General features: G+C 48.4%; 1 protein-coding gene across 1 annotated transcript in view; it reads right to left on the bottom strand.

Annotated features, from left to right (window-relative positions):
- Positions 1-4,707: 4,707 nt before the first annotated feature.
- TSHZ3 (teashirt zinc finger homeobox 3) overlaps positions 4,708-24,667 on the bottom strand; it is a 75,928-nt gene continuing 55,968 nt past the window's right edge. The window contains exon 2 of the mRNA XM_023229100.1: positions 4,708-9,521. Coding sequence (XP_023084868.1) covers positions 6,316-9,521 — 3,206 coding nt within the window. The 3' untranslated portion in view covers positions 4,708-6,315. The remainder of the gene's footprint in view (positions 9,522-24,667) is intronic.

Raw genomic sequence — 24,667 nt, 5'->3', positions numbered from 1 at the left:
TCCTTCCTTCCTTCCTTCCTTCCTTCCTTCCTTCCTTCCTTCCTTTTCTTCCCTCTTTCTCTCTTTTTCTTCTCTCTTTCTTTCTCTTTCTTTCTTTCGTCACAATCTGCAGCCTCAAACTCCTGGGCTCAAGAGATTCTCCCAGCCCCGCCTCCCAAGTGCCTGGGATTACAGGTGCAGGCCACCATGCTCAGCTAATTTTTATTTTTTATTTTTTGTAGAGACAGGGTCTCACCATGTTGCCCAGGTTGGTCACTATGTTGCCCCTGGCCTCAAGTGATTCTCCCACCTCAGCCTCCCAAAGGGCTGGGATTACAGGCATGGACCACTGTGCCTGGCCTTCCAATGGAACTTTCTATGATTATGGGAATGCTCTGTGTCTGCTCTCCAACGAGTAGCTGCTAGTCACATGTGGCGAGTATGACTGCCTGATGAACTAAATTTTAATTTAATTTAAACCTGGATAGTCATATGTGGCTAGTGTCTACTATATTGGGCAGCACAGGTTAGAAGGTAAGTACATGTATCCTACTTCCTGAGTTGGCTAATTGTGGATGTTAATCTCTGGAAAAGGATCACCTTTCTTATCGCCGTAATCATCAGGAATGATTTATTAAGAATATATCAGTACCTGACATTATACAAAGGTTGCAGAAAAGCAGTGTCTCTGATCTGCTCTTGCTAGAATTTAATTGTTTTTAAACCTGGATTTTTGGACCAGAGGTGGGGCACTGACACCCCAGTGCTGAGCCTCCAGAAGCTGTGGACTTATCTAAGCCACCCCTGGTGTCCACAACAGTACCCGGACTGAGTCATCATTAGACTGTCTGGTACGGCTCCAGCCTTCATGGACTGTCAGGCCACTAATCAACCATTTGGCTCATCTATTGTCTGGGCAGGGCAGGGGATGTGACTCGGAATCATCCAGAGCTTTGGGATGCAGGCCTTTGGAACCATGAAAGCCCACCGGTTCCAGGGTTCTCTGGCCTTTACAATCCTCCTGGGGGTCGCCTCCTGTCAAATCCTTAGGGACAGAAAAATGGCACCTGTGAGTCAAACAGCATCTCTCTCTGGCTTGTGGAAACTCAATGGAGTGCGAGAAAAATAAGCAAACTCCCTGGAAAAAAAAAAAAAAAAAAAAAAAAAAACCTGGGTTTGATCGCTGCTCTGCAGTGACACCTGGAATCCAGCCCTTGGCTGCAACAAAGCTGCCACACAGCACGCGGGAAGGTGGGGTCGCTTCTGTCACAGATGAGGTTGTCTTCCCTGAAACTTTATGCTAAGACACAGTGCTGAAGCCCTACCCAAATGAGCCGGATTATTTCCAGAGCTAACTATAGTGTATTTTGCAAAGGCCAGTGAGCCCTGGCACCGCATGGAGGTCCAAGTCTGAGCACCCTTGCTGTGTTTTCTGAGGTCAGCTGAATGCTGAAAGGCATCCACCAGCACAGGGTCCCAGGAGAAAATGTATGTTCAGGCTGCCTTTGCCAAAGATTCCACGTGCTCACTAATAAATCCCCAGGGAGAAAGAGACTCGTTTCCATTACCAAAAGAATAACTATCTGGCAGAGTAAAGATGGTAATTTCTCCATTAGCTAAGACGATAATAGCTATTATTTTAAAGTTAAAGTATTTATTATTAAAGAGCAGTGTTGGAGTTTGCATGTTTTCAGTGATATGATTGCTTCCTCTAATACAAAGTGTATTATTTTCCTGCTAAATAGTCAACAGAATGAAACGCGATTGCAATTTTCCAATCTCAAAAGGACTGTGGCAGATGAATTTGAAAAAAAAAAAAATCATTGGATTTATTTTTTAAAAAAATTTTATTAGATGACTTGGAAATGTCTAAAGATGATCGTTTTCATCCCGAACTTGTTTGATGCAGCCTGGCTTCCTGTCAGTTCCTGTCTCTCTGCCACTCACGGGTTTCTGTCTTCAGAATCCGGCTTCCTCAAGATGGAGCTGGACGACTTAGGGGGCCCTTTTACCTCTCTAAGTATTTTGTCACCACATCTGTGGAACTGTAGGTGGTCAGGGGTTGGGGATCAGTGAAGTCTACCTAGCTGGAATGGTCTGAACTTGAGGAAGGCACCACGGAGACTGCTGCCCGGAACTCAGCTGGGAAGGCTGTGGACATACCACCTCTGCCTGAGTGCAGGGCAGAGAAGGGCCTGTTTGGTGGTTATCAATATATATATATTTTTCCTTTTGCAGAATGAAAATAGAACAGAGATGCCAGGGAGATTGGGTCCTCATCATAACCAACCCTCTCTAACTTACATGTAAGGATTTTGGTTAATTATAGAATTCTTGCTGCCTAAAACTTAAAGATACATCACTGATATTTTTGCTAAATGTTGACTGCAGCGAATCGCTAAGATGTGGCATATTGATTTCTTGTTGTGAAGTGAGCTGTTCAAGCTCCATTTAAGATTTTCATCTTGCATGTAGCCCTGAGCACATCATAGCACCATAAATTAGTTAAATTGCACATTTATCACAAATGTTATTTTAAGATACTGCGTAAATGTGATGGTCGGAAGATATACAGTAGGACTGCAGCAAGTCGGGGCTTGGGCGGGGTGAGGTCAGGGTCACCTGTGCACCTGTGATTAAAACCTCCCTCCCTTGGTAACATCCCCCCTCCTCCCTGCACCCATTTAAAGGCCTGACTTGGGCGACCAATGCCTTCCTCCATTCACTCTCGCAACAGCAACCGCAGAACGTGAGCACAACTACAACAGACGCGGAGGGAGACTTTACATCTTCCTGTCTTATCTCAGGGAAACCAGGGCCATTCTGGGCTAGGGGTGGAAGGTTCTTCGGGACAGTGGCCCAATCTTTAGCCAGGCAAAGGTTTGGTAACCTCAGGACAAAATGGCCCTGGATTTCCAAGTAGGGTGAGATCCCAACAAGCCATATCCACCATGCTGCCTGGTTTATGGGGTTGTTATTGTGCCAAGTGAGGTTTGCATTCATGCCTAGAGCCCTACTGCCCAATTCTGATGTTTCTCTAGAGGTAAAATTAATTCATGGACCCCCATGAATATGAGCAGTCCTTTCCTGGCTAAACGCCCAAGGTGTCAAACGAGCAAGAGAACCTGCGGCCTACCTTGGCTTGTAAATCCTCACACCGACCCCCAAATTGGAAAGCCCAGAAGATGATCCTGGGAGTGGGGTGAGGAGGAGATGGGCAGAGTGTGTCGAGTCCTTCTCCCAAACTGTCAAGAGCGGGGTTCCGCCGTCACTCGTACAAATCCCATCTCCCTTCAAGCCACATGGACCGTGGTGGTGATGGAAGTGTTGTCAGTTTAATCTGTTAGATGCAGGACTTTGGATTCTAATAAACCGATGCTATATTTAACCTGTGAAAAATTCAAGAGTGGAAATCTGGGCTCCAGGATGTGAAGATGCAGAAGGCATGGGAGGGAGGATGTCTCTGTCCCGAGACGCGTTCTGTGGGGAGCCAGTCCCGGAGGGAAGCGTATGTGTCCTTCAGCTCCTCCCAGGTAAAGGTCAGCAGGACAAAGAATGGCCCAGAAAAGAACCAGGGCTGGCCACAGAAAAGATGGGGCCTGGCACAGGCCCTGAACCAGGAAGGGAACCTGCTTTCTTCCTTGCCTGTCTGTAAAATCCACCTGTGTGCCCACATCCCAAGGCAAGAGCTTAGCTAGCACAGTAATCTCTATTTGCCAAAAAAACCTCATTTTAAATTGTAGTGAGTTTCTCCCTAAAAACCTGGAGAAAGATGGAATGCCGAGAGAAAACAGAGTAGACAGAAAAATGTGGACTTCTCTTGAGAAAAAGGGGTGGGGATGAGCGGAAAAACCGTAGGCGTGTTGCCGAACATCTCTGAAAGGGCTTAATTTAAATTTTTAATAAAATAGGTTTTTTTTTTTTTTTTTTAAGTTGAGGTGTTTTATGTATTACATGGATGTAATACATCTCTCATTTGTATAATTCTAGGTTAGGAGCTATGATTCTGCATAACTGCAAGAGTAGTTTGAATATAGTAATAAAGGTATTTTACAATTTTACATGATGTTCCCAGCGTTTTGTTGGCATGATTTGCCGGGGCTAATAAAAGCTTGTGATTATCATATAAATGCTCTCCCCCTCCTCCGGTGGATGGGTTCAGTCTCCTCCCACAACCCCCCTTCCTGCTTATCTGTGGCTGTTTTAACACAGGAGGGAGAACCTTGGGACCCCAAAGTCTGTCTGACCCGACTGGTTCTGTTTCCCGCTGTTTGAAAATCCTGAGTCAACAGGAAGGAGTCACCCTTCCAAAGCTTTCTTTCCCATCAGCCTCCTCGACAGCGCAGGCCCCTCACCCCCGAGCATCCAGAAGGGAGATCAAACCTCAGCCCCCACTGCAGGTCACCAGGTGTGACCGGAAGCTCTGATCCTGGGGGTCTGGCAATATCCCTTCTGCACTGAGCATCTAACCTTATAGGCATGTCTTCCTTTCTTGTGAATGTTTATTCTCGGTTCAGATCCTATTCAAGCTGCCTCTGAGTAAGTGCTCCCCGCTCTCCAAACGCCAAAGTTCACTAAAACTCCCCCTGATTTACGCACAGCTTCCGACTGCCAGCACCTGGCAGCCGCAGCAACCAGCTCCGTCATAAACAGATCGCATACAATTTAATTTTAATGTGCTCGTTAGTCGTAGCACATTTCAGACATAATTGTGAACGCAACACAAAATTATAGCAAAAAGACAATTTTAATGCTGCCGTAGAAAAAAGGGTTATATGAAGAGTCACATAATGGTGCTTCATTGTCAACAACCAAACAGGGCACAGAGTGTGTTACGGTGTCTGTGCTGTTTACATGCCAATATTTTATACAAAGGTTCTCATATGGTGTCAGCTGTCAGTTACTTCTGCAAATTAACTGCCAAAAATGGAGAAGAACAGAATCACTTGGAGAGCCGGTAACCACGGGTTACCTTTCATAAGCCTAAAGATAAAGCTGCAGTGTGGGATCTTGGGAGAATAATTAGGAAGAACAAAACAGAAAGTTACCAATTGAAATAGAAAGGCATCCTACAATATGGAATAGCAACCAAGAGGGCTTATAAATAAGTGAAAGAGGTTGGATCACAGAATGCCTCATGACTTTTAAGCAAAGTATTACAGTACAAACATTTTAAAGGCTTTATCAATGTTTAGGAAATACAGTACAAGTTCTTTTTTTTTTTGTTCTTTTTTTTTTTTAACCTTTTCAAATAGACTTAACCCTTTGAGCACTGAGTTTATTTTGAGCGTTCTTTGATTTCTAATAAATACCTTTAAAAATCATGTGCAAAATAGTTATGATGCCTGCCAGGGATGTTTTTCCCGGCCTCGTTTATTCAGACTGCTCAAAACAAATGATAATACGATGCTAATAAATATGTATAATTTAAACATGAACCTCTATCAATATAGATGTACTGTATAGCAAAACAAACTATCATACTTTGCTTTCAGATAATGTTTCTGTATACTTTATAAATGCTATCTGTGGTATCTTCTGTATAATTTACAATGTTTGCATGTAAAAAACAAAACCCATAGACCTTAAAAAAAAAAAGAAAAAAAGAAATATACACTATACATAGGCACAGCTTATGCCCAGAGCACAGCAGGTGCATAAAACACTGTTGCTATAAATGCAAGAAAAAGGTCATTTAACCACAATCACATTGGCTTTTCATAAGAGAGTCTGAAATCTATACAATATATACATCTATGTTTCAATGTGAAAATAATATTCTTTTAAATTTCAAGGCGTGTTATACCCCTGCAGACCTGCATAAATGGAGGTTCATATTATTCATTATAACTAAGCTGGTAAGGAGTTTAAAAAACAGAGCTTCATACATTATTATTATTTTATTTTATTTTTTAACCAAATTAATGCAAAAGTGCTTCAAAGTACTCAGAGGGCTAAAGATGAAAGGGTGAGAAATGCCAGCACACTCGAGTCTCATGGAAAAAGTGTGCCTGATTTCGTTATAAATGCTTAATTAAACTGTCTGTTAATGCATGCAGCTTGAAGCATCGGGAGGATGCTCACAACTAAATCCCATTTACACAAAGTTCCAAACACTTACCACTGCATTTTAACCTTCATATTTTACCAGTAACAACAGCTGATTATGCACCTCTATTAAACACTGTACAGTTATACAAAACAGTCCAGCCCAGAGTGATTCTCTGCAGTTAAAATAAGAACATGTGCCAAGAACAACAAGTCAGAGGGGGCCTGAAGGTGCCTTCCACAGTTTCCCTCAAAGCAAACTGCAGTCCTTTCTATCAAAAGCAAATGCTACTGCTTCTCTAACTCAGAGACATACAGAAGGTGGTCTTCCGGAGATTTCCCGTGTGTTTTGCTAAGGTGAAGTTTAACAGCGTGCTTGCTGGCAAAGGTCCGATTGCAAAGTTTGCACTGATAGGAGGTCCCTAGGTCCTCCTCGGGGGAGGACGTCACCATTTTTTCTGACGGTGACTTGGTTTGTGCTATCTGACTGTTAATCTGTTCGGTGGACAGTTTGGATAAGTCCCGTAGCCGGAAGCCTAAGTGTGATTCTAGGTGACTGATGTACGTGGAAGGAGTCCTGATTTGAGACGCACAATCGTTACAAAAGAAGACGGGGTGGCCAGTGTCCAAGTTTTTGAGGAACTTTGTTCCACCTGTCCTTCGAAGCTGGTATTTCACGTTGGCCAGCCAGTGGCTGATGGTGGTCATGGACAGCCCGGTGAACCTGGAGATATGCATCCGCTCCTGGGGGCTCAGGTCTGACATGATGTACTTCCCTTCCGAGGTCTGCCGGAGGCTGGCGGCAAACTGGGCCTGGAGGATCAGGAGGTGCTGGGGGTTCCAGTTTGACTGGCGGCCCTTCCTCTTCTGGGCAGGCGTCGACTCCTCAGCCTCCTCCAGAGTGGCCCCATCAATGTCAGACTTCTCGGAGATGCTGGAAGGAGTGGAGGATTTTGACGTGTGGCTCTCTGTCAAGTTCTTCAGCATATCGGATATATCTGACAAGGCATTCTCGCGTAGCGGCGAGTTTGACATGAATGATACGACGGCAGATGTCTTTGCCGTTGTCACCGTGGATGAGGAGGTTGCCGGGGCTGTGGACGTGGGTGACAGAAGCACTGAACCCAAGGAGCAGCCTTTGTCACTCTTCCCTTTTGTCAAGTCTATGGGCTGGTCGTTGTTGACGTGGTAGAAATAGCGGTCGAGGTGGTCTGCCTTCTTGGACTGCAGGGGCGGCGGGGTGGCCACGGCGGCCTTCTCCGCCAGGCTGTTGCTCATCTTGAAAAGCATGCTCATGGGGTCCAGGGCAGGCAGGGAGGGCTTGGCAGCCTTGCCCAGGTGAATGTTCATGACTGACTGCAGGGCGCTCAAAGGGTTAACAAAAGGCTGTTCGGGCGGGTGGTCGGTGATGATGGCCGTGCTGCCACTCAAACTGCTGGACAGGGGCTTCACCAGCTCCTTCCCGTTCTCCACTGGCTCAGCCAGGGGGCTCCCATCCTTGCACCCATCCCGTGGGGGGCTGGGGCTGTTCTCCCGGCTTCGAAAGCCCCCGTCGCTGGACGCCTCCATCTTGATGGGCTCCCCGACTTCGCTGCTACATGGGGAGGGAGTGGCCCGCTTGGGCGGGGAAAGCTTCCCATCCGGCTCCTTCATCTTCTCCTCCACTTTGGCAACTTTCTCAGTGACCTTTTTCACCAGCTCCTCCATGGCATGAAAGTTTGTCTTGGGCATGGGGGACGTCTGGCTGCTGGGTGGAGAGACCAGGGTCTGGTTTTTCGTCGGGGAGACAATCTCACTGTTGCCAAACATGGGTTTCAGGGGCGTGCTCTTCCCCGACGAGCCCAGGGACAACTTCATCATGTTGGGAAGTTGGTAGGCGGCATGGATGCTGGGGTAGCCCCCCCAGCTAGGAGTGCCGTTCTGGGCCTTGTTGATTGCGGATGTCACTGTGTTTTCCAGGGACTTGAGGATATCGAGCCCCCCCTTGGGACTCTCTTCTAAGTCATTTTCAGTCAAGTAATGGTATTTGGAAGAGATGTCACACTTCTCCTCTTCTTCGCCAGGCTTGTCCTTTTGCTTGGGCTTCTCGTCGGTGACCGCTTTGTCCTTGTCGACTTCCTTCTTGACCTCCACATTCAGTTTTGGGGAGATGCTGGCAGGTGTGTTGGAGGGGGACGTGAAGGTGGTGGCCGCCAGGGGCACGGACTGGACCTTCTCGTCCAGCAGGGTTGTGATGGTAGGCGTGACGGGCGTCTCCACAATGGGCTTCCCCTTTTTCATAGCCGAGTTGGTGACCTTGATGAAGTGGCCAGTGACCATCATGTGGGCCGTGAGCTCCTGCAGGGTGTCGTGCGAGCTCCCACACTCCATGCACTTCAGGATCTGGGACTTCCGGGCCTCAAAGTGCCATGCGTAGCTGGCCCCGTTCTGGTGGCCGTACCGGTTATTTGGCGTGATGTAAGGGTTGGAGTTCTTCTGAAGTGCATCGTTGGTGTCTGAGATGGTGGCTTTGGGGGTTCCACCTGTGGAATCCGGGGAGCTGGGGAGCTCCAGCTCCAGGGAAGCTTTCTTCCGAGCGGCAGGGATGATTTTGGCGGCGACAGGAGTGACGGGTTCCTTCAGAGGCACTTTTTGGTAGTGTTTTGTTTTGATCATATGGACACTCAAATCCTGCAGGGACTCAAAGGAGTGGCCACAGTACATGCACTTCAGCACCTTCTGGGCATCTTCCTTCCCTTCCATTTCCAGCAAGGAGCGTTTGCGAGGCTTGGACCAGCGCTTGGGGTTGTTGTTATCGGTCTCGTGGTTGTCGTCGCGGTAATGCCCCGTCTCGTTCATGTGCACCGTCAACTCCACCAGGGTGTCGTAGGCGGCGCTGCAGTCCTTACAGCGGAACTTGCTGGCCCCCGTGAAGATGGAGCCGTAGAGCTTGCTGCTCTGCCGGTACAGCTGCACGGTGCTGAAGAGGCTGGGCTCCGGGAGCATGCGGCTCTGTGACACCTGCTGCAGCGTCTTAGCCATGGCGCTCTGGTGCCAGTCGAAGCTCCCGCTGCCACAGCTGCTGCTGCTGCTACTGCTGCTGCTGCTGCTGCCGTTGTTCTTCTCCGAGGAGGGCTGGTGCAGGTTGAGGTTGAGGTTGGACCAGTAGGAGTTGGAGAGGAAGTTGTTGTAGACGGCCTTCATCTGCTCCAGGCTATCCGACACGGTCGTGTCTTCCAGTGGGACCATGACCTCCTTGGTCTCCTCTTCGTTCTTGATGGAGCCGCTTTCAAAGTCAGCCATTCGGTCACTGGTCTCACTGATGTGTGACTCGCTGTCCATTTCGTGGCAGGAAAACTCAGCGGCCGGGGAGTTCTGGTAGCTGGGGCAGGCCCGGGTGAGCTCCTTCTCCGGGCACATGTACTTGGCTGAGGGCTCTCCATCTGCCGTATGCTCCTCTGCGTCTAAACCTTCATCCACCAGGGCAGCAGCCTTTAACTCCTCGGAAACATAGGCTGCCATGATAACAGGTGGGAAAGAGAGACAGGTAGGATGGAATGATGAGAGGGAGGGAGAAGGAGAGAAAGAAAAAAAAAAGCATTAGTACGTGTTGATCTTACCTAGAATATGTTCTGGGCTCTCAGGAAAACACAGCAACCCAGATGGGTACATGTATTTGTAAAACTAAATAGTTAAAATGTGGTGTTTCTTTGGAGCAAAAAAAAAAAAAAAGTCTGCTCTTCAAACATAATTTGCCACCTTATTCTTCTCAAGGGGCAACAGCTTGAAATTAAAACTAAATTTGAAATTAATGAAGCACATTCTGGAGGTGGCATTCATTTCTAAAGTAATAAATTACTTGTATCAACCTCAGAGACAGCAGTTCCTGTCTGTCAATTAATATGTCTTATGCTTCTCCTACCCCTAATGCATTTCTTAACAGACAGATTCACAATTTAAATTAAGCAAGCAGTTTTTACTCATTACATTTTTGAGGCTCAATCTTTAATAAATATAAAGTATAAAAACATCAATAAAATTTTTACCAAGTAAAAAGAAAAGTACGTCCATTGTAATAAAGGAAAAACAAGATTTTGTGGCTTTTTTTTTTCTTTCTTCCTTCTGGAAAAGCAGGTCTCAGAAAAGCTTAGAGGTAAGTTTCCTGGCAGGGATAGGTGTGGGTTCGTTCCAGTTGAGAGGAGATACCCTGACCGGCTACCACCCAGCCCCCAGCCCTGTCCCCCATGTGAACACTCAGCCGTTCTCAGCCACCTGCACACACACACTCTCCATGCAGAATTATGTCAGAACAAGTTCAGGAAAATTGGTATTCGGTGCTCATTCCTGCTGTATAAATATATACAAGACCTTCCAGTGGACCTTACAAATGTCAAAGTGTTTGCTCTTTAGACTACTTTGTCAATATTTACTCAGTATAAGCTTCATGGGCATCCAACAGAGATCCTGTCTTTCTGGAAGCGATGTAACTGGGATGTAAATCCAGCATGCATTCCCACACAGGTGGAGGGCAGGCCACGCGCCTGCAGGTTCTGGAAGATGCACGTCCAGAGACGCAGAGCCCAGAGAATACTTGTGTTAATGCAACAGGGTGATTTTTTTTTTTTTTTCATTCTCTTGCATTCAGTGATTTGGGTTATTCCTTACTAAACTGATCTGCCACTGCATACTGCATCAGGGTAGTTTTTTGCACAGTGAGGCGTGGCCAGCCCTGTGGCTAGGAACAATTTCAAGGTAAAGGAAAAGGGGAAATAAAGTGACTTTGTCCTGTCAGCTTCTAAATACTTGTTTGCTTCAAAAGGCCAGTGGGGAAGTGTGTTAGATGGTTGGAATGGTGCAGTGCGACTTGCAAGGCTGATTTCTACAAAAAGTTCTTAAGAAAGGAAGGGAAGCTTTAGGCCGGGCGCGGTGGCTCAAGCCTGTAATCCCAGCACTTTGGGAGGCCGAGACGGGCGGATCACGAGGTCAGGAGATCGAGACCATCCTGGCTAATACGGTGAAACCCCGTCTCTACTAAAAAAATACAAAAATCTAGCTGGGCGAGGTGGCGGGCACCTGTAGTCCCAGCTACTCCGGAGGCTGAGGCAGGAGAATGGCGGGAACCCGGGAGGCGGAGCTTGCAGTGGGCTGAGATCCGGCCACTGCACTCCAGCCCCAGCGACAGAGCGAGATTCCGTCTCAAAAAAAAAAAAAAAAAAGAAAGAAAGAAAGAAAGGAAGGGAAGCTTTGTTTGTGGAATTGACTCCCCCAACTTTAAAGATTTGCCCCTGCTCCATTTCACATCAGAAAACAAACCAACAATAACGATAAACAAACAAACAAACAAAAAGAGTGAAATTAGTCCCTTGAAGCCAAACAGGCCCCCTCATTCCTTCCAGGACAAGTGTGATTCTTTTGCTCCTAAGCCCCCTCCTTTGAGTGCCAAGATTCCGAAGCCAAGACACATGGAATCCCAACACTGATGTAATGTGAACTTGAATGGGAACTGTCCCAGGTACACACATCAGCTGCAGGAAGGGGATACTTCTGCTCATTTGCCAACTACTAAGCAAGAGTTTTGTCCAGGAGCTGTGGGTGTTCTTTACAAATGACCACAAGAGAGTGCCCTGCTGCAGACAGCTGAGTGTGAAGTGCTATGAGGAACCTCAAGTTTGAGGCCATGCACTTTGAGATGACAAATAAAGATGGCAAAAGCTGTGTTCCTAGGGCCAGGACCAAATGCTTAGGGAAATACAGTGCTGACCAGTGGAGGTTCCTATGCTAGTCACAATGAAGACTGTGAATGCATGTGTTGGAAAAAGAACAGGAAAAGAAAAAGAAAAGAAGACATCTCACTCTCCCCCACCTGCCCCCAACAGACTTCCTCGGCGTGCAGCACATTCTAGAAATATCTGGACTCAAAACTCCAATGGGGTGGCAGTCCTGGAGGAAGAACAACCAACGAAGAATAAACAGGTGTCCCAATTTGCCTGGACCTGTCCTGGTTTCAGCACTGAACGTCCTGCATCCTGGCAATTCACTAGGTCTTGTGCAAACCGAAGGATGGCTTGTTACCCGAGCTGGGGCACGCAATATGACTGAGGTCAGAGATTCCAGGTGGGTCTGCAACCTCTCTTATAATCCTCTTGGGGAACCACTGGAGCAGGGTAGGCTGGGTTTAGCTAGACACAGCCCACTGTCTGCAGAAGTGCCCTGGGTGCATGCATATATGATGTTTCCATAGTATGGTTTTACTGTAAACAGGGAAAGAGGAGGAAATCCCATGGCTGGTGTCCCTCCCACTGAGACTCAAGGAAATGCCCAGGTCTGTGTAGACAGGTGAAGGTATCAAAGCCCCTTCTTTCCTGAAGATGCCTGCTGGAGCCACAGTCTGCAATACAAACCCCACACCCTGGGGATTTTGCTCCTATTACAGTAGCTCCCATGAAATTAAGTCTGCGAGAGAAATGGCCCCACAGCAGCCACCACGAGAGGACACCAGTAGCCAGAAGCAGAGCCAATAGTGGACATGAAAGAGTCCTCTGTGGGTGAAGGCCACCAGGTGAGAGGGAAACCCAGGGGCTCTGCCCGCCCACCTCGCACCCAGGGGCAATGTGTCTCCCCATGGCTAGAGCTTTTCCCACCCCCACTGCACAAGCACCAATCCAGCCCAAGCTGTCCGGAGCACTCCTCCCCAACACAGGCACCATGAATGACGTGACCAGCTCCTGTCCTGGGCTGGCCCACAACACGCTCTGACATACTTTGTAAATTACACAGCAGGGTCAGAATGTCATTAGTCTGCTGACTGAGAAGGAAATTGATATGGAAAGAAAAGGCCAACCTCTCAACCTCCCTGGTGGGAACAAGATCTAACTCAGAGGAGAATTAAAAGGCTCCAGTGCCAAGGAGAACTGGGTCCTGGAAGCCTCACTGCACCCCAGGTCCTTACAAACGCACACCCTCATGGTCATGACGTGGGCCTCACTCCCTGCTCAAATGACCATTTTCTTTTCCGATCTGAAGGTGAGAAGTATTTCCTTAGGTGGAGCCTAAGACTTTTACCCATTGGTTCTCCCCTCCACATTAAAATAAAGGGAAAGGCTGGGTGCAGTGGCTCATGCCTGTAATCCCAGCACTTTGGGAGGCCAAGGCAGGCAGACCGCCTGAGCTCAGGAGTTTGAGACCAGCTTGGGCAACATGGTGAAACCCCATCTCTACTAAAATACAAAAAAATTAGCCAGACATGGTGGCACATGCCTGTAGTCCCAGCTAGTCCAGAGGATGAGGCAGGTGAATCGCTTGAACCCGGGAGGTGGAGGTTGCAGTCAGCCATGACCCACCACTGCACTCCAGCCTGGGCAACAGAGCAAGATCCTATCTCCAAAAATAAACAAATAAATACACAAAAATAAAGGGAAAATTCCCATCCTTCCACCATGCTTTGCAATAATTTCACTACTCTGAGAATGTTTATACTCTTGATTACTGAACTTTAAAAATGTTCTAGAAAACGGAAATGGACCCAGTGAAATGAGGGAACTAAGGGATGAAAGGCACTCCACAAATATGCATCCAGCTCCCACAAGCGCCAGGCAGGTTACCGCACACAGCAGTGCAATTTTCTTTCTCTAGGCCTCCATTTCCCTCTCTGAATGATACGGGGCACTACAGTAATATTTGTAAGGTCCTTCCTCAGCTACATGTCTATCATTTTATGGCCCTTCTGAGAAGGTAAAGAGCTGAGCTGTAAAGTCACTTAATCTGGTTCATTCTCTGCAAACGCCAACCTCACCTACACTCAGCAAGTGGAATCGTTCCTCAGTGCTTTCTTCTCTAGACTGAGCATGATACGCAAAGTCCCTGGCTGGATAAAAGGAAGGGCTCTGGAAGCTGGCACAGCGAATGCCCTGGATCAGGCAAGGAGGGGAGGAAAGACTGGGTGTTTCCAGTCACTGTGCAGATGGTGAGAAGTCAATAGGGGTGTGGGGCAGGGCCGCTGAGAACCTGGTCCCCACCAGGCTGGCTTCAATAGCCCAATGGCAGGCACCGTCCACCGATTCGAACCAACAATGTATCACATATGACCCTGGGAAACTCCGCAACTGTCTCCAAAAGTATTTGAGAGTATTTAAATTCCTTGTTGCTACTTAACTTTCTGCTCATTCTCGCCTGAATTCTCTAAGGGAGGGAACCTTACATCCTTAGTCTTGCACACAGTAGGTGAGCAATGGACAGTGGCTGTCTCATTTCAAGGAGGTGAGCGGGGGGGTCATGTCCACCAGCAAGGAGTTGTAACAGCCTTTGCAACAGGATCCCCCCTTCCTCTCTGCGGCCTCCCATATGGGCCCAGTTCACCCACTAGCATCTCTCACCCCATCCCTAACCAACTCCCTGACTCCAGCCCCAGCCCCCTTAATCTCATCTCCAAGCAGAAACTGCTGAGATTAATATAGAGCACCGCACTGGTCATGTCACCTCCCCATATAACACCCTCAGTAACTTCCCACTGGGCCTGGAAGAACATCCAAATTCCTCAAAGCAGCCCTGAAGGAAGGGAGTCCTCCACCATTTGCCCAGTTCCCCTCCAGCCCCTCTCAGCTTCTGAGATGCACCAAGATCTCTCACTCCACACTTTCTAGCGCTGCCTCCTCTGCTGGAAACCCCGGGGCAAGTGCGCGCGAAGTGGAGAATGCAGGAACCCACCCTTCCCCGGGCCTCAGGGAAAAGGCTCTTGGGGATGGCAGGATTTTGACTCCAGCTTTTGTCCCCTTAGCCATGAGGATCACTTGTCTACAGCCAGAGATTCCAACACACTCTCAGCTTTGTGTGGTCAGGACCAGACCCCACACACCCGCACCACAGATATCAGCCCCAACCCTACTGTCTGGCCCAGAGTGGCCACTCAATACATGTCAGTGGGGTGAATGAATGAGTGAATGAAGGAAGGAAGGAATGAATGAATATCTTAGATGGCTGCTTCACACCTCCTAAATAGCTGTCAAAACATCCTGAGGGGATCCTAAGTCCAGCCAGTCCCAATGCAGAGCAGATATACTGGGGTGAGACTCAAAGTCCATCCTAGGCTAGTTCTGTCTGCCTGTGACTGGCACATTCAGCAATGCCACTTTGTGAGGAAGGGTCTCTAGGTAGACAGGATGACAGAACCCACCACTGAGGAAGATGGGAGGAGACACCCCAGTCGGTGGTCTCCTTGCATTGAAGCCCCCCAAGCTGTGTCCACACTCAAATACCCTCTTCAGGAATGCATTATGGGCCAAGTGCAGTAGCTCTTGTCTATAATCCTAGCATTTGGGAGGCCAAGGTGAAGGAATTGCTTGAGCCCAGGAATTCAAGACCAGCCTGGGCAATGCAGCAAGACCCCATCTTTATAATTCTTTTAAAAATTAACTAGGCATGGTGGCCTGTGCCTGTAGTCCCAACTACTTAGGAGGCTGAGGCAGGAGCATTGCTTGAGCACAGGAGGTTGAGGCTGTAGCGAGTTATTATCACACCCTTGCACTAAAGCCTGGGTGACAGAGTGATTCTGTCTCAAAAAAAAAAAAAAGGAAAAGTAGGCTAGGCGTGGTGGCTTACACCTGTAATCCTAGCAGTTTGGGAGGCCGAGGTTGGGGTATTGCCTGAGCTCAGGAGATTGAGATAACCCTGGGCAACATGGTGAAACCCCGTCTCTACTAAAAATACAAAAAATCAGCCAGGCATGGTGGCGGACACCTGTAGTCCCAGCTACTTGAGAGCTGAGGCATGAGAACTGCTCGAACCTGGCAGGTGGAGATTGCAGTGAGCCGAGATCGTCACTGTACTCTAGCCTGGGCAGCAGAGCGAGCCACTATCTCAAAAAAAAAAAAAAAAAAAAAAAAAAAAAGGAAAAGTGAAAGTGAAAGAAAAATAAAAGAATGCATTATCATCCCTTCATCCCTCTTTTCTCTTGAGCAAATAAGATGGGAACTTCTGCTGCCAGCGCCCATGGAAGAGGCAGCTGGACTGTGAGGGGGAGGAGGTTCTCATTCAAACCAAACCAACAGCTGCAAAGATGCAAAGAAGCTCTCAGGAGTGATCAGGGACTAGCAAGTGAGGGGCCGACTGGGCACCCGCCTTCCACGCTTCTCCAAGTCCCTCCGTTGAAAGAGTCTCTCTTCAAGACGTGAGTCCCTGAGGAATGGCTGCACCCGCTTCCCCACACACATCTCACTTTCCTTACCCCACCAATGAAGACTGTGTGCTTAAAGCAGCAAGACAGCCATCGATCTCTCAAGAGCTGAGTGCCAAGGACACATTTCCAGACAACTGCCTGAACCGAAGAACTTGGCATGCATAGAACCGAATGTGACTCCTGGGTAGAGACACACATGGATGAGAAATAAAAGCTCCCAAACTTACAAAAGCTTTCTGCAAAGTTCTATAGCCCAATAACCTTGGAAGCCCACATGACGGGGCGGAAACACACACACACACACATACACACACACACACACACACACACACACAAAACATGGATCCTGCCTAATATGAACAAGTTTAGGACCCATGTTCACATTCTTACATTCATTGCATCTGATCCTCTCAATGGTCAAGGAAGGTGGAAAAATCACCTCCATTTTGCAGACAAGGAAACAGGGGATTCTGGCTAGTTCCACAGCACACTTGCACTGAGGAACCAGTTCTGACCCCAAACCCTCCGCTGCAGCCCCTCAGGATGCGTCACTGGAGGTAGATGGGACATTTGTCTGAACTCCTAAGACCCATGCCCTGAGTCCAGTGTCAGGGGACCACACAGGAAATGTGGGAGGGAGTGCCCTATCCTCGGAATGAAGACTGGGCAGTCAGGCAGAGCCTTCTCAACTCCCCAGTGGGATCCACACCTACCCCTCCAGGAAGGTCCAGCATCCCCACCCCCAGCTCACCAGTGGTGTGGCTTCCACACCGTGGATGCGGGGATGACAGACATATCACGTCCAGGGAGAGAAGACAGCCAGTCCACTGTGGCCATCAAGGGTCTGGAGACACCAATACCTTCATTAATATTTACTGTCATCATTAACTAAATTCAATCTCTAGGTAAAAAGAAATTAATGTGTGTCACATAAATATAAAACAGTAAGCTGGGGCATAACAGAATTCATTTCTGGGCAAGGTGGAATTACCTTCATCACACAGTTAAAAATCTCTCCCAAAAGATGAAGAGGAAGTGTTGGCTGGGACCTGCACTCTCCGGCCACGGGGGCCACGGATGGGCAAGTCAGGGTGGGAGGGGGCACTGGGTGTGGGTGGGAAGAAAGGAAAAGAAAGCATGGCTGTGTCCCGCTTCCCAATGCAATTTCCAGGTAAACTGCCCTGTGAACGTTAGCATTTTCTGGGCTGAAATAAAGGTTCTGAAATTATAACCCTCTGTTTTCCCTGGGAAGGTGCTTTGCTGGCTAAAACTTTTTACAGATTCCTTTTTCCCATGTCTTCTTATTAGGGATAGTCCAGAAGAGCACCCCTCTCTGCAATGAGTGCCTCTGGTCATCCATCCATAAGGATCCCTGCGACTGTGACGGAGGAAAGAGTAGAGGCAGGAGGGAGAGGAAGAGGTGGGGAAAGGAGGGAAAGGAGAAGAAAGGACCGAAGAGGGAAGGGGCCATCAAGTCATCCCGGGTTTAAGAAGGGTGCAGAGAGGAGGGGGCCCAGCAGAGGGAGGACAGAGGGAGAAAGAGAGATGGGAGAGGAAAAGAACCCACTAGGGTTGGGGTCGGGGAGAGAGAGGCTACTGAGGGGCATGGGAGGTAGGAATGGAGAGAGAGAACATGGGTGATGGAGATTTGAGAAGAGACAAGGATGAAAGAGGTTATTTTCTGGAAAGGACTCTATGACAAAGAGGGCCTGGAGTATGAGTTCTGGTGCAGAAGTGGCCCTCAGGATGGCCACCAAGGTAAAAGAGGATGGAATTAGGGGAGCCCGTATGGGTCCGTTCTAATGCTGGCAACCCCAGGCTTCCTTTCCTCCTGCTTCTCTGAATACTCAGATTTTCAAACAACACAGGGTGATTTTTTTTTCTTTTTCTTTCTTTCTTTTTTTTTTTTTTTTTTGAGACAGGGTTATGCTCTGTTATCCAGGCTGAAGTTCAGTGGTGCAACCACAGCTCACTGCAGCCCTGAATTCCTGAACTCAAGCCATCCTCCCACCTTAGCCTCCTGGGTAGCTAGGACTGCAGGCACTAGATACCACACCAGGATAAGAGTGTTTTATTGTTTTTTGTTTATTTCTTGTTTGTTTGTTTTTTAATAAGAATTTAACTAGTCGAATGGTTTGGGCAGGTGGCTGCCAGGTGTGTTTTCTCAGGCAGGCTCTCCAGGACTCATGCACACCAGTCTCTGCAGACCCTCCTGCCCTTTCCTCAGAGCCAGAATCAACTTCAACACATGCCTAAGCCCTCAGCAGGCACGACGTCCTCTTCTCTGCTGCAGAATGTGCTTGGACAAGGAAAAATGCCAAGATGTTCACAAGGCATCTTGACCACTTCTCACTCCCCACTTACCTGCCTCCCTCACACCTGGGCCCACAACAGAGCAGACCCCAAGGAAATGGCAGGAGGAGATAGGAGGGGACAGTTCAAAAGCCACAGCAACCCAATGTGGCGAGCCATCCAGGAGGGCAGTAGTTGGACTCTGGAGAGGACCTGACGATTCTCTGCTCTGTTGCCCAGCCTGGAGTGTAGTGGTGTGATCACGGCTCACTGCAGCCTCGAACTCCTGGGCTCAAGTGATCCTTCCACCTCAGTCTCCCTAGTAGCTGGAACTACAAGTAAGCACCAATACGCTGATTAAAAACCATCTTTTTTTAGAGTTGGGGTCTTGCTGTGTTGCCCAGGCTGCTCTGGAACTCCTGGCCTAAAGTGATCCTCCAGCCTCAGCCTCCCAAAGCACTGAGATTCCAGGCATAAGCCATGGAGCCAGGCAGGACCTGATGTTTCTGCATCACATTTTTCTTTGGGAAACAACGTGATGTTAGGCAGGGAGGCCCTGGGTCTCAGCTTCTGCCCTGCCATGGATTAGTCCTGTGGCTGTGATGACTGACTTCACGTCTGTGAGCATCAGTTTCTTCATCAACAAATGGGAGGAAGGAATGGGAAGATGCAACTGGCCACATCCGCCTCCCAGGTGTTTGCAGGCAACCAAGGATTTCATAAGGAGTGGGCATAAAGGACTTTTCCAATTTAAAGAAACTCTGCAAATAGAGGTGCACCAACCGCACAGGGGCCGTGCGGCTGTCGGGAATCTGGGAGGCAGGGCCAGGGGATGGCCCCTAGGCTCACCCCTCCTCTTGTAAAAGCCTCTGGGTCTCCCAGACCCTCTATGCTGACCTTGCTGCCTTTCAGGAAAGGAGGAGGTGGGAAGACCAGCACCAAACCCTGCTGGGGTGACAGCTCCCACTGGGGCTTGGATTCTGTGCCTCCTCCCTCTGGGCAGCCTTAAAATGGCGGCTGCAGAAAAGGAAGAAATCCAGACAGAAAGGGGAAGAAAAAAGGGAGGGAAAGGGAGGGAAACGGAGGGCAAGGAAAGCAGGTGAGGAAGGAAGAGATGATGTCAGACGCACGCCTGCAGCATTAGCACTCCCGACCACGCACAGCTCTCCTCCCCAGGCCCCGGCTCCTGGTATAGGAATTCTAGGAAGGAAGCGGGCAGGACTATGGACTCAGCCCCGCTCCACCCAACTGCATGGATCTGACTGGAGACCCCCAGTGCCCCACTCCCAGGGGTGGGAGTTAGAGCCAGATGCCCTGCAGCACCGTGCTGGCTGGGGCAGCCACCTCAGACACTGGCTCTCAGACTGGCTGCCACTGTCCTGGTAGTCCCCAGCCCCCAAGCTGGGCCGCCTTCTCCTCCAGGCTGAGCCCAGTCCCCCTTTCCGCTGGCCATCTGCCTTGAATCACCTTTCTCTGTGTCAGGGAAAGAGCTCAAAGTCCCCAGAAAATTTCACCTAAATCTCAGCTTATTCTCAATACACCAGGAAAATCTGGACGAACTGATCCATTTGACACAAGAATTTCTGCTTGACAAAGGACTCATGGAAGTGCCTCACACACTGTGCCCCCTGGGTTATGCTTACATGGGGCTCTCTGCTGTACAAACGTGTTGCACACCTTGCTATGATGAAGCAAGGGGATTCCTTTCTCAGGGGAACCACACCTGCCATATCAGCTGTGTCTGACAACCTGATTTGGGGCCTAGAGCTATCCCCAGATGTCCTGAGGTCCCATACAATGGGCTGCTCAGAGGCAGCTGCCCCTAGACCTGGCCTGGAGCCCTGGTGCGTGTGAAGGGTAGACAGACAGGAAGGATGCTCAGGCGTGGATTGCCCCTAACCAAACACATTCCCCCGGCCCTCAGAGAACATGAAAAATCAAGATGGAGGTGCACCTTCTTGGCTCTCGACCAGGAGGGGCTCAAAGCAACAGTATGAAGGCAGGACTTCCCTTTTGTGCAGAGAGAGAGAGGAGATGGCAGGGGGAAGTGTGGGATGGAGTGGAGGGGGCTTAGCTAAACACACACTGGGGGGTACCAATATGATTGGATTGAATGTTGGGCCTCTGTCTAATTATTAAATAAGCAGGGAGAAGAAAGCATTCTGGAGGACTGTTTACACCTGGTACCCAGGAAGTGACAATTCAGTGGGGAACACAAGTCTTCTCCATCCATCCACCTGGGCACCTGGAGTCACCTACAGATGCCACCTAGGATGATGGAGGCCATGGCCTCTAGGGACAAAGAGAATGGCATTCTTGGATGGTACCAGAGAGCCCAGGGGCCTTCCAGGCATCGCTGCTAGGATTTGGAGCTCCCCAGAAACCAGGGCAATACCCAAGGGCCAGAGGGCCCAGAAGGGCATGGTTTGGCTCTGGGGGAAGGAAAAGTGGCTGCAGCTGTAATGGCCAGGACTTCTGCAGAAGGCTGGCCACGGTGGGATGACAACCTCCCCTAGATTGATTGCTCTTCCCACTAGCAAGGTCAGGAATATTAATTTTGTACACGATAATTTGATGTAATGTGAGAGATGAATGCTTGTTCAGTTTGGTAGCCCTGTGTTAATAAAGCTGCAATGCTTTCATGCCAAGAAAAGCATGGCATTAGCTGATTGGTGAATAAAGTCAGTGTGAATAAGGAAACACCATGCTTTAGCACAGCCATTGTGGCCAGTGGTGGCGCAAGCCAAAGACAGGCTGCGGCTGCTCCTCTAGGGAACCCATGGCAGCGAGGCTTCCCAGGACACCTTCTAGCTGCTGGAAGCCCCAGCCAGTTCAGAAGACTCAGAACCCAGGATGAGTCCTGTTCCACCAGCGGTGATGGGAAACAAGAGTCCAAGAGTTCCAGAAGCCAAACCTGGGGCTCCCAAAACTGAGTTAAGAAAGACACTGCCTGAAGCTTGTCTCTTTGAATTCTTGCTGCAATGAAAGGACCCCATTGTGCCCCCGTCTCAGTAGCTCCTCCCCAGAACAATCTCCCTCCCTTTCTAGCACTCTTCATTGAGGGGGATGGTTCAGAAAAGGAGGAGGACAGAACGTCAGGAGGCTCTCCAAGATCAGAAAGAGAAGGCAGCTTCCCTATCTCTATAATGTCTCTCTTCCAATGCCTTCTGGGGGGCTTGCTCTGCTGCAGTTTGAGCACCAACCTCAGTGCAAACAAAAATAAATGTATCAAGGTTGCATTCACAGGACAAAAACCACTGCCTCAGACAAATCTGCAGATAACAAAGAATAAATAAATACTCACTTCAGGGACCATCTGAGTCACCTACTGTCCTCGGCTTCAAGCACATTTAAACCGACTGGGCACCAAACCCACCATGGAAGCCCATACCAGTATGCTATCATGGGAAGTCCATACGCTCACTCTCTGTGCCCTGGAGGAGTGCTTCATTGCTGAAATCACCTTAATCCATTTAAGCTACAGGGCAGAGTCATCATTCAGCCAGCTGGATGGTGGGGCCATGTCTGGGTTGACAGCAATCAGTTTGGCCTGGTAGCCGGCGATGGTCTATCAAGTGAAACATGGCTTCTGGAGCCAGGGTGCATTTTTGCAAGAGTGGTGAAGGAAGTAAGCTGCCTGTGGGTGCTGTACTCCCATTCCTCTTTCTGAGTTCAATACATTCCCAAGTACACTGCCCTCTCAGAATAAAGAATCCAGGGTCTGAATCTCTTCCCAATGTCCTTTTTACCTTTTATTCTACAAAATCCATAAGGTAAACCCTGGCCTATACTGAATCCAATAAATTAGAAGAATAACTTCATCCAAAGAAAGGATTCTCTCATCTTGGTGGAATAGGAATCGGGCAAATTATTAGGGGCAGGGGATGTGCTTGACCTTCTCAAATTGCATACACGAACAGAGGGATTCTCAGGGGGTAGTTGATGTCTTTAACGAGGCAGCTCATTGAGGCAGCTTAAGGAACCAAGTAACTCTTGCCTGCCTATACACTTGGTGATCTAAAAACCTGGGAAAAGCACCTTTAGAATTGGGTGGCAGGCTGTGAAAATGTGGGAACAGTCCTTAAAATGGGCCTCTTCAAGTGGCTAAACATGTACAACTCAAACTGTCACTGGGACTTGCTGGCTTTCCTCCAAAATACTAAAAGAGCTATATCCAAAGGGAAGGTAAATGGATGGCTAACAAGAGATAGGAGTTAAGATTTACATGGAAGAGGAAGCAACAGATTCACTCAACACATCTACCCATCCACCCAGCCAACCCTCTATCCATCTATCCATCTATCCATCCATCCATCCATCCATCCATCCATCCATCCATCCATCCATCCATCCATCCATTTATCCATCCAAAAATCCATCCATTCATCCATCCATCCCCCCATCCATTCACCTCATTCTTCTAGCCATCCCAAGCCCATCTATTCAAAAACTCATCCATCCATCCACCCATCTATCCAACCAAAAACCCATCCATCCGTCCATTGAAAAATCTATTCATCTAACCATCCAAAAACCTATCCAGCCAAAACCCATCCATCCATCCATCCATCCACCCATCCACCCATTCATTCACCTCATTCTTCTAGCCATCCCAAACCCGTCCATTCAAAAACTCATCCATCCATCCACCCATCCATCCAGCCAAAAACCCACCCATCTATCCATCCATCCATCCATTCAAAAATTCATCCATTCAAAAACGTATTCATCCATCTGAAAATCCATCCATCCATCCATCCACTCATCCATCAACTCTTCCATTCAAAAATGTATCCATTCATCCAAAAGTCCATCCACCCATCCAACCATCCATCCACCCACCCAACAACAATCCAAAAACCCATCCATCCACCCAATATGTATTAGACACTAATTACATACTCCAGATGCTTTAGGGTTAGGAATAAGTAACCAACGTAAATAGCCCAGAATTACAGGCTATACTTTTATGTGCTCAAGATGGCCTTGGTTACACAGAGGATAAGGGCATTAGAGAATCATACATCTGTACAAATGTCTTAGCTCGATATTCAAAGCCCAGGTTAACCAAGTCCCACTTTACCTTCTACGTTTTATCATCTACTGCCCCCTTCACACACACAGATGCTAGTCTTCCCTGATAATTTTCCTTTGATCTTGCCTTGATTGATGCTGTTTCTTCCATTTTACATACCATGCTCAATCTTTTCACACTCCCCTCCCTATCCTCCAAGGTCCTGCTCTTTCCATGTCCCCCAGGAAGTCCTTTCTCATCTGTCTCTGTGAACGTGATACCTTTAATTTCTGTGATGAGACGAGGAATGGAAACATCCTCTCTAAACTCTAAAGTCTACAGAAATATAAGAAATTATCAGCATCATTGTATATCTCTTCGGGCATTTATCTCTTGTAGTTTTTGAGTGGCTGATCCTGGGCATAAATTCTCTTTCTATATACACTACAGGAGCATTCCTTACCTCTGAGCTCTTTGCATGGTCTGGCATGCCAACTGGACTCAGTAACTTCTAGTCCAATTATTTTAGTTTGGATGGCGCTGCTTAGGCTAAGAACCAACAAAGACCCAGGGTCACTTCAGGTAGAAGTTTCCACTGCCTTCCTCAACAGCTCTTGAATGTTGGGCTGAGAAGCCTTAGGTGCTCTCTGACTTCCCATGCATCTCTTCATGCCTCACTCCCACATCACAGAACAGAGACACTCCAGTAAGAACCAGGGCCACCAGTGTATCTCAGTTCTGGCAAAGTTCCTCATCTTATGACCACAAGGAAAACTTGGAGAGAAAATGTTCACAGTGACCTCAGAAAAGTTTAACCCTACCCTCTCTGCACTGGGCACCTGCATGGTAGCCACCATGACTAAGTGATCTTCTTAATGTCTGCAGCACTGCCTGCATTGAGCAGGACTGATTCAGCATTCAGCCAGCATTGACACAATTTTCAGCCAACACTCAGCAAGTACTCATCCAGGACTCAGCCAGCACTTAGCCAACATTCAGCTAGCATGCAGCTAGTACGGACCCAACGCTCACCTAGCACTCAGCCAGGACTCAGCCAGGCCTGACCCAGCACTCAGCCAGTAGCACTCAGTCAGCATTTAGCCAGTACTCAATACTCACTCAGCAGTCAACAAGCACTCACTCAGTATTGACCCAGCTCTCAGTTAACACGCACCCAGGCCTCA

The sequence above is a fragment of the Piliocolobus tephrosceles genome, chromosome 21, assembly GCF_002776525.5.
Source record: "Piliocolobus tephrosceles isolate RC106 chromosome 21, ASM277652v3, whole genome shotgun sequence".
Lineage (NCBI taxonomy): Eukaryota > Metazoa > Chordata > Mammalia > Primates > Cercopithecidae > Piliocolobus > Piliocolobus tephrosceles.
Note: the sequence above shows the minus strand (reverse complement) of the source record. Positions and strands in the feature narration are given on the sequence as shown.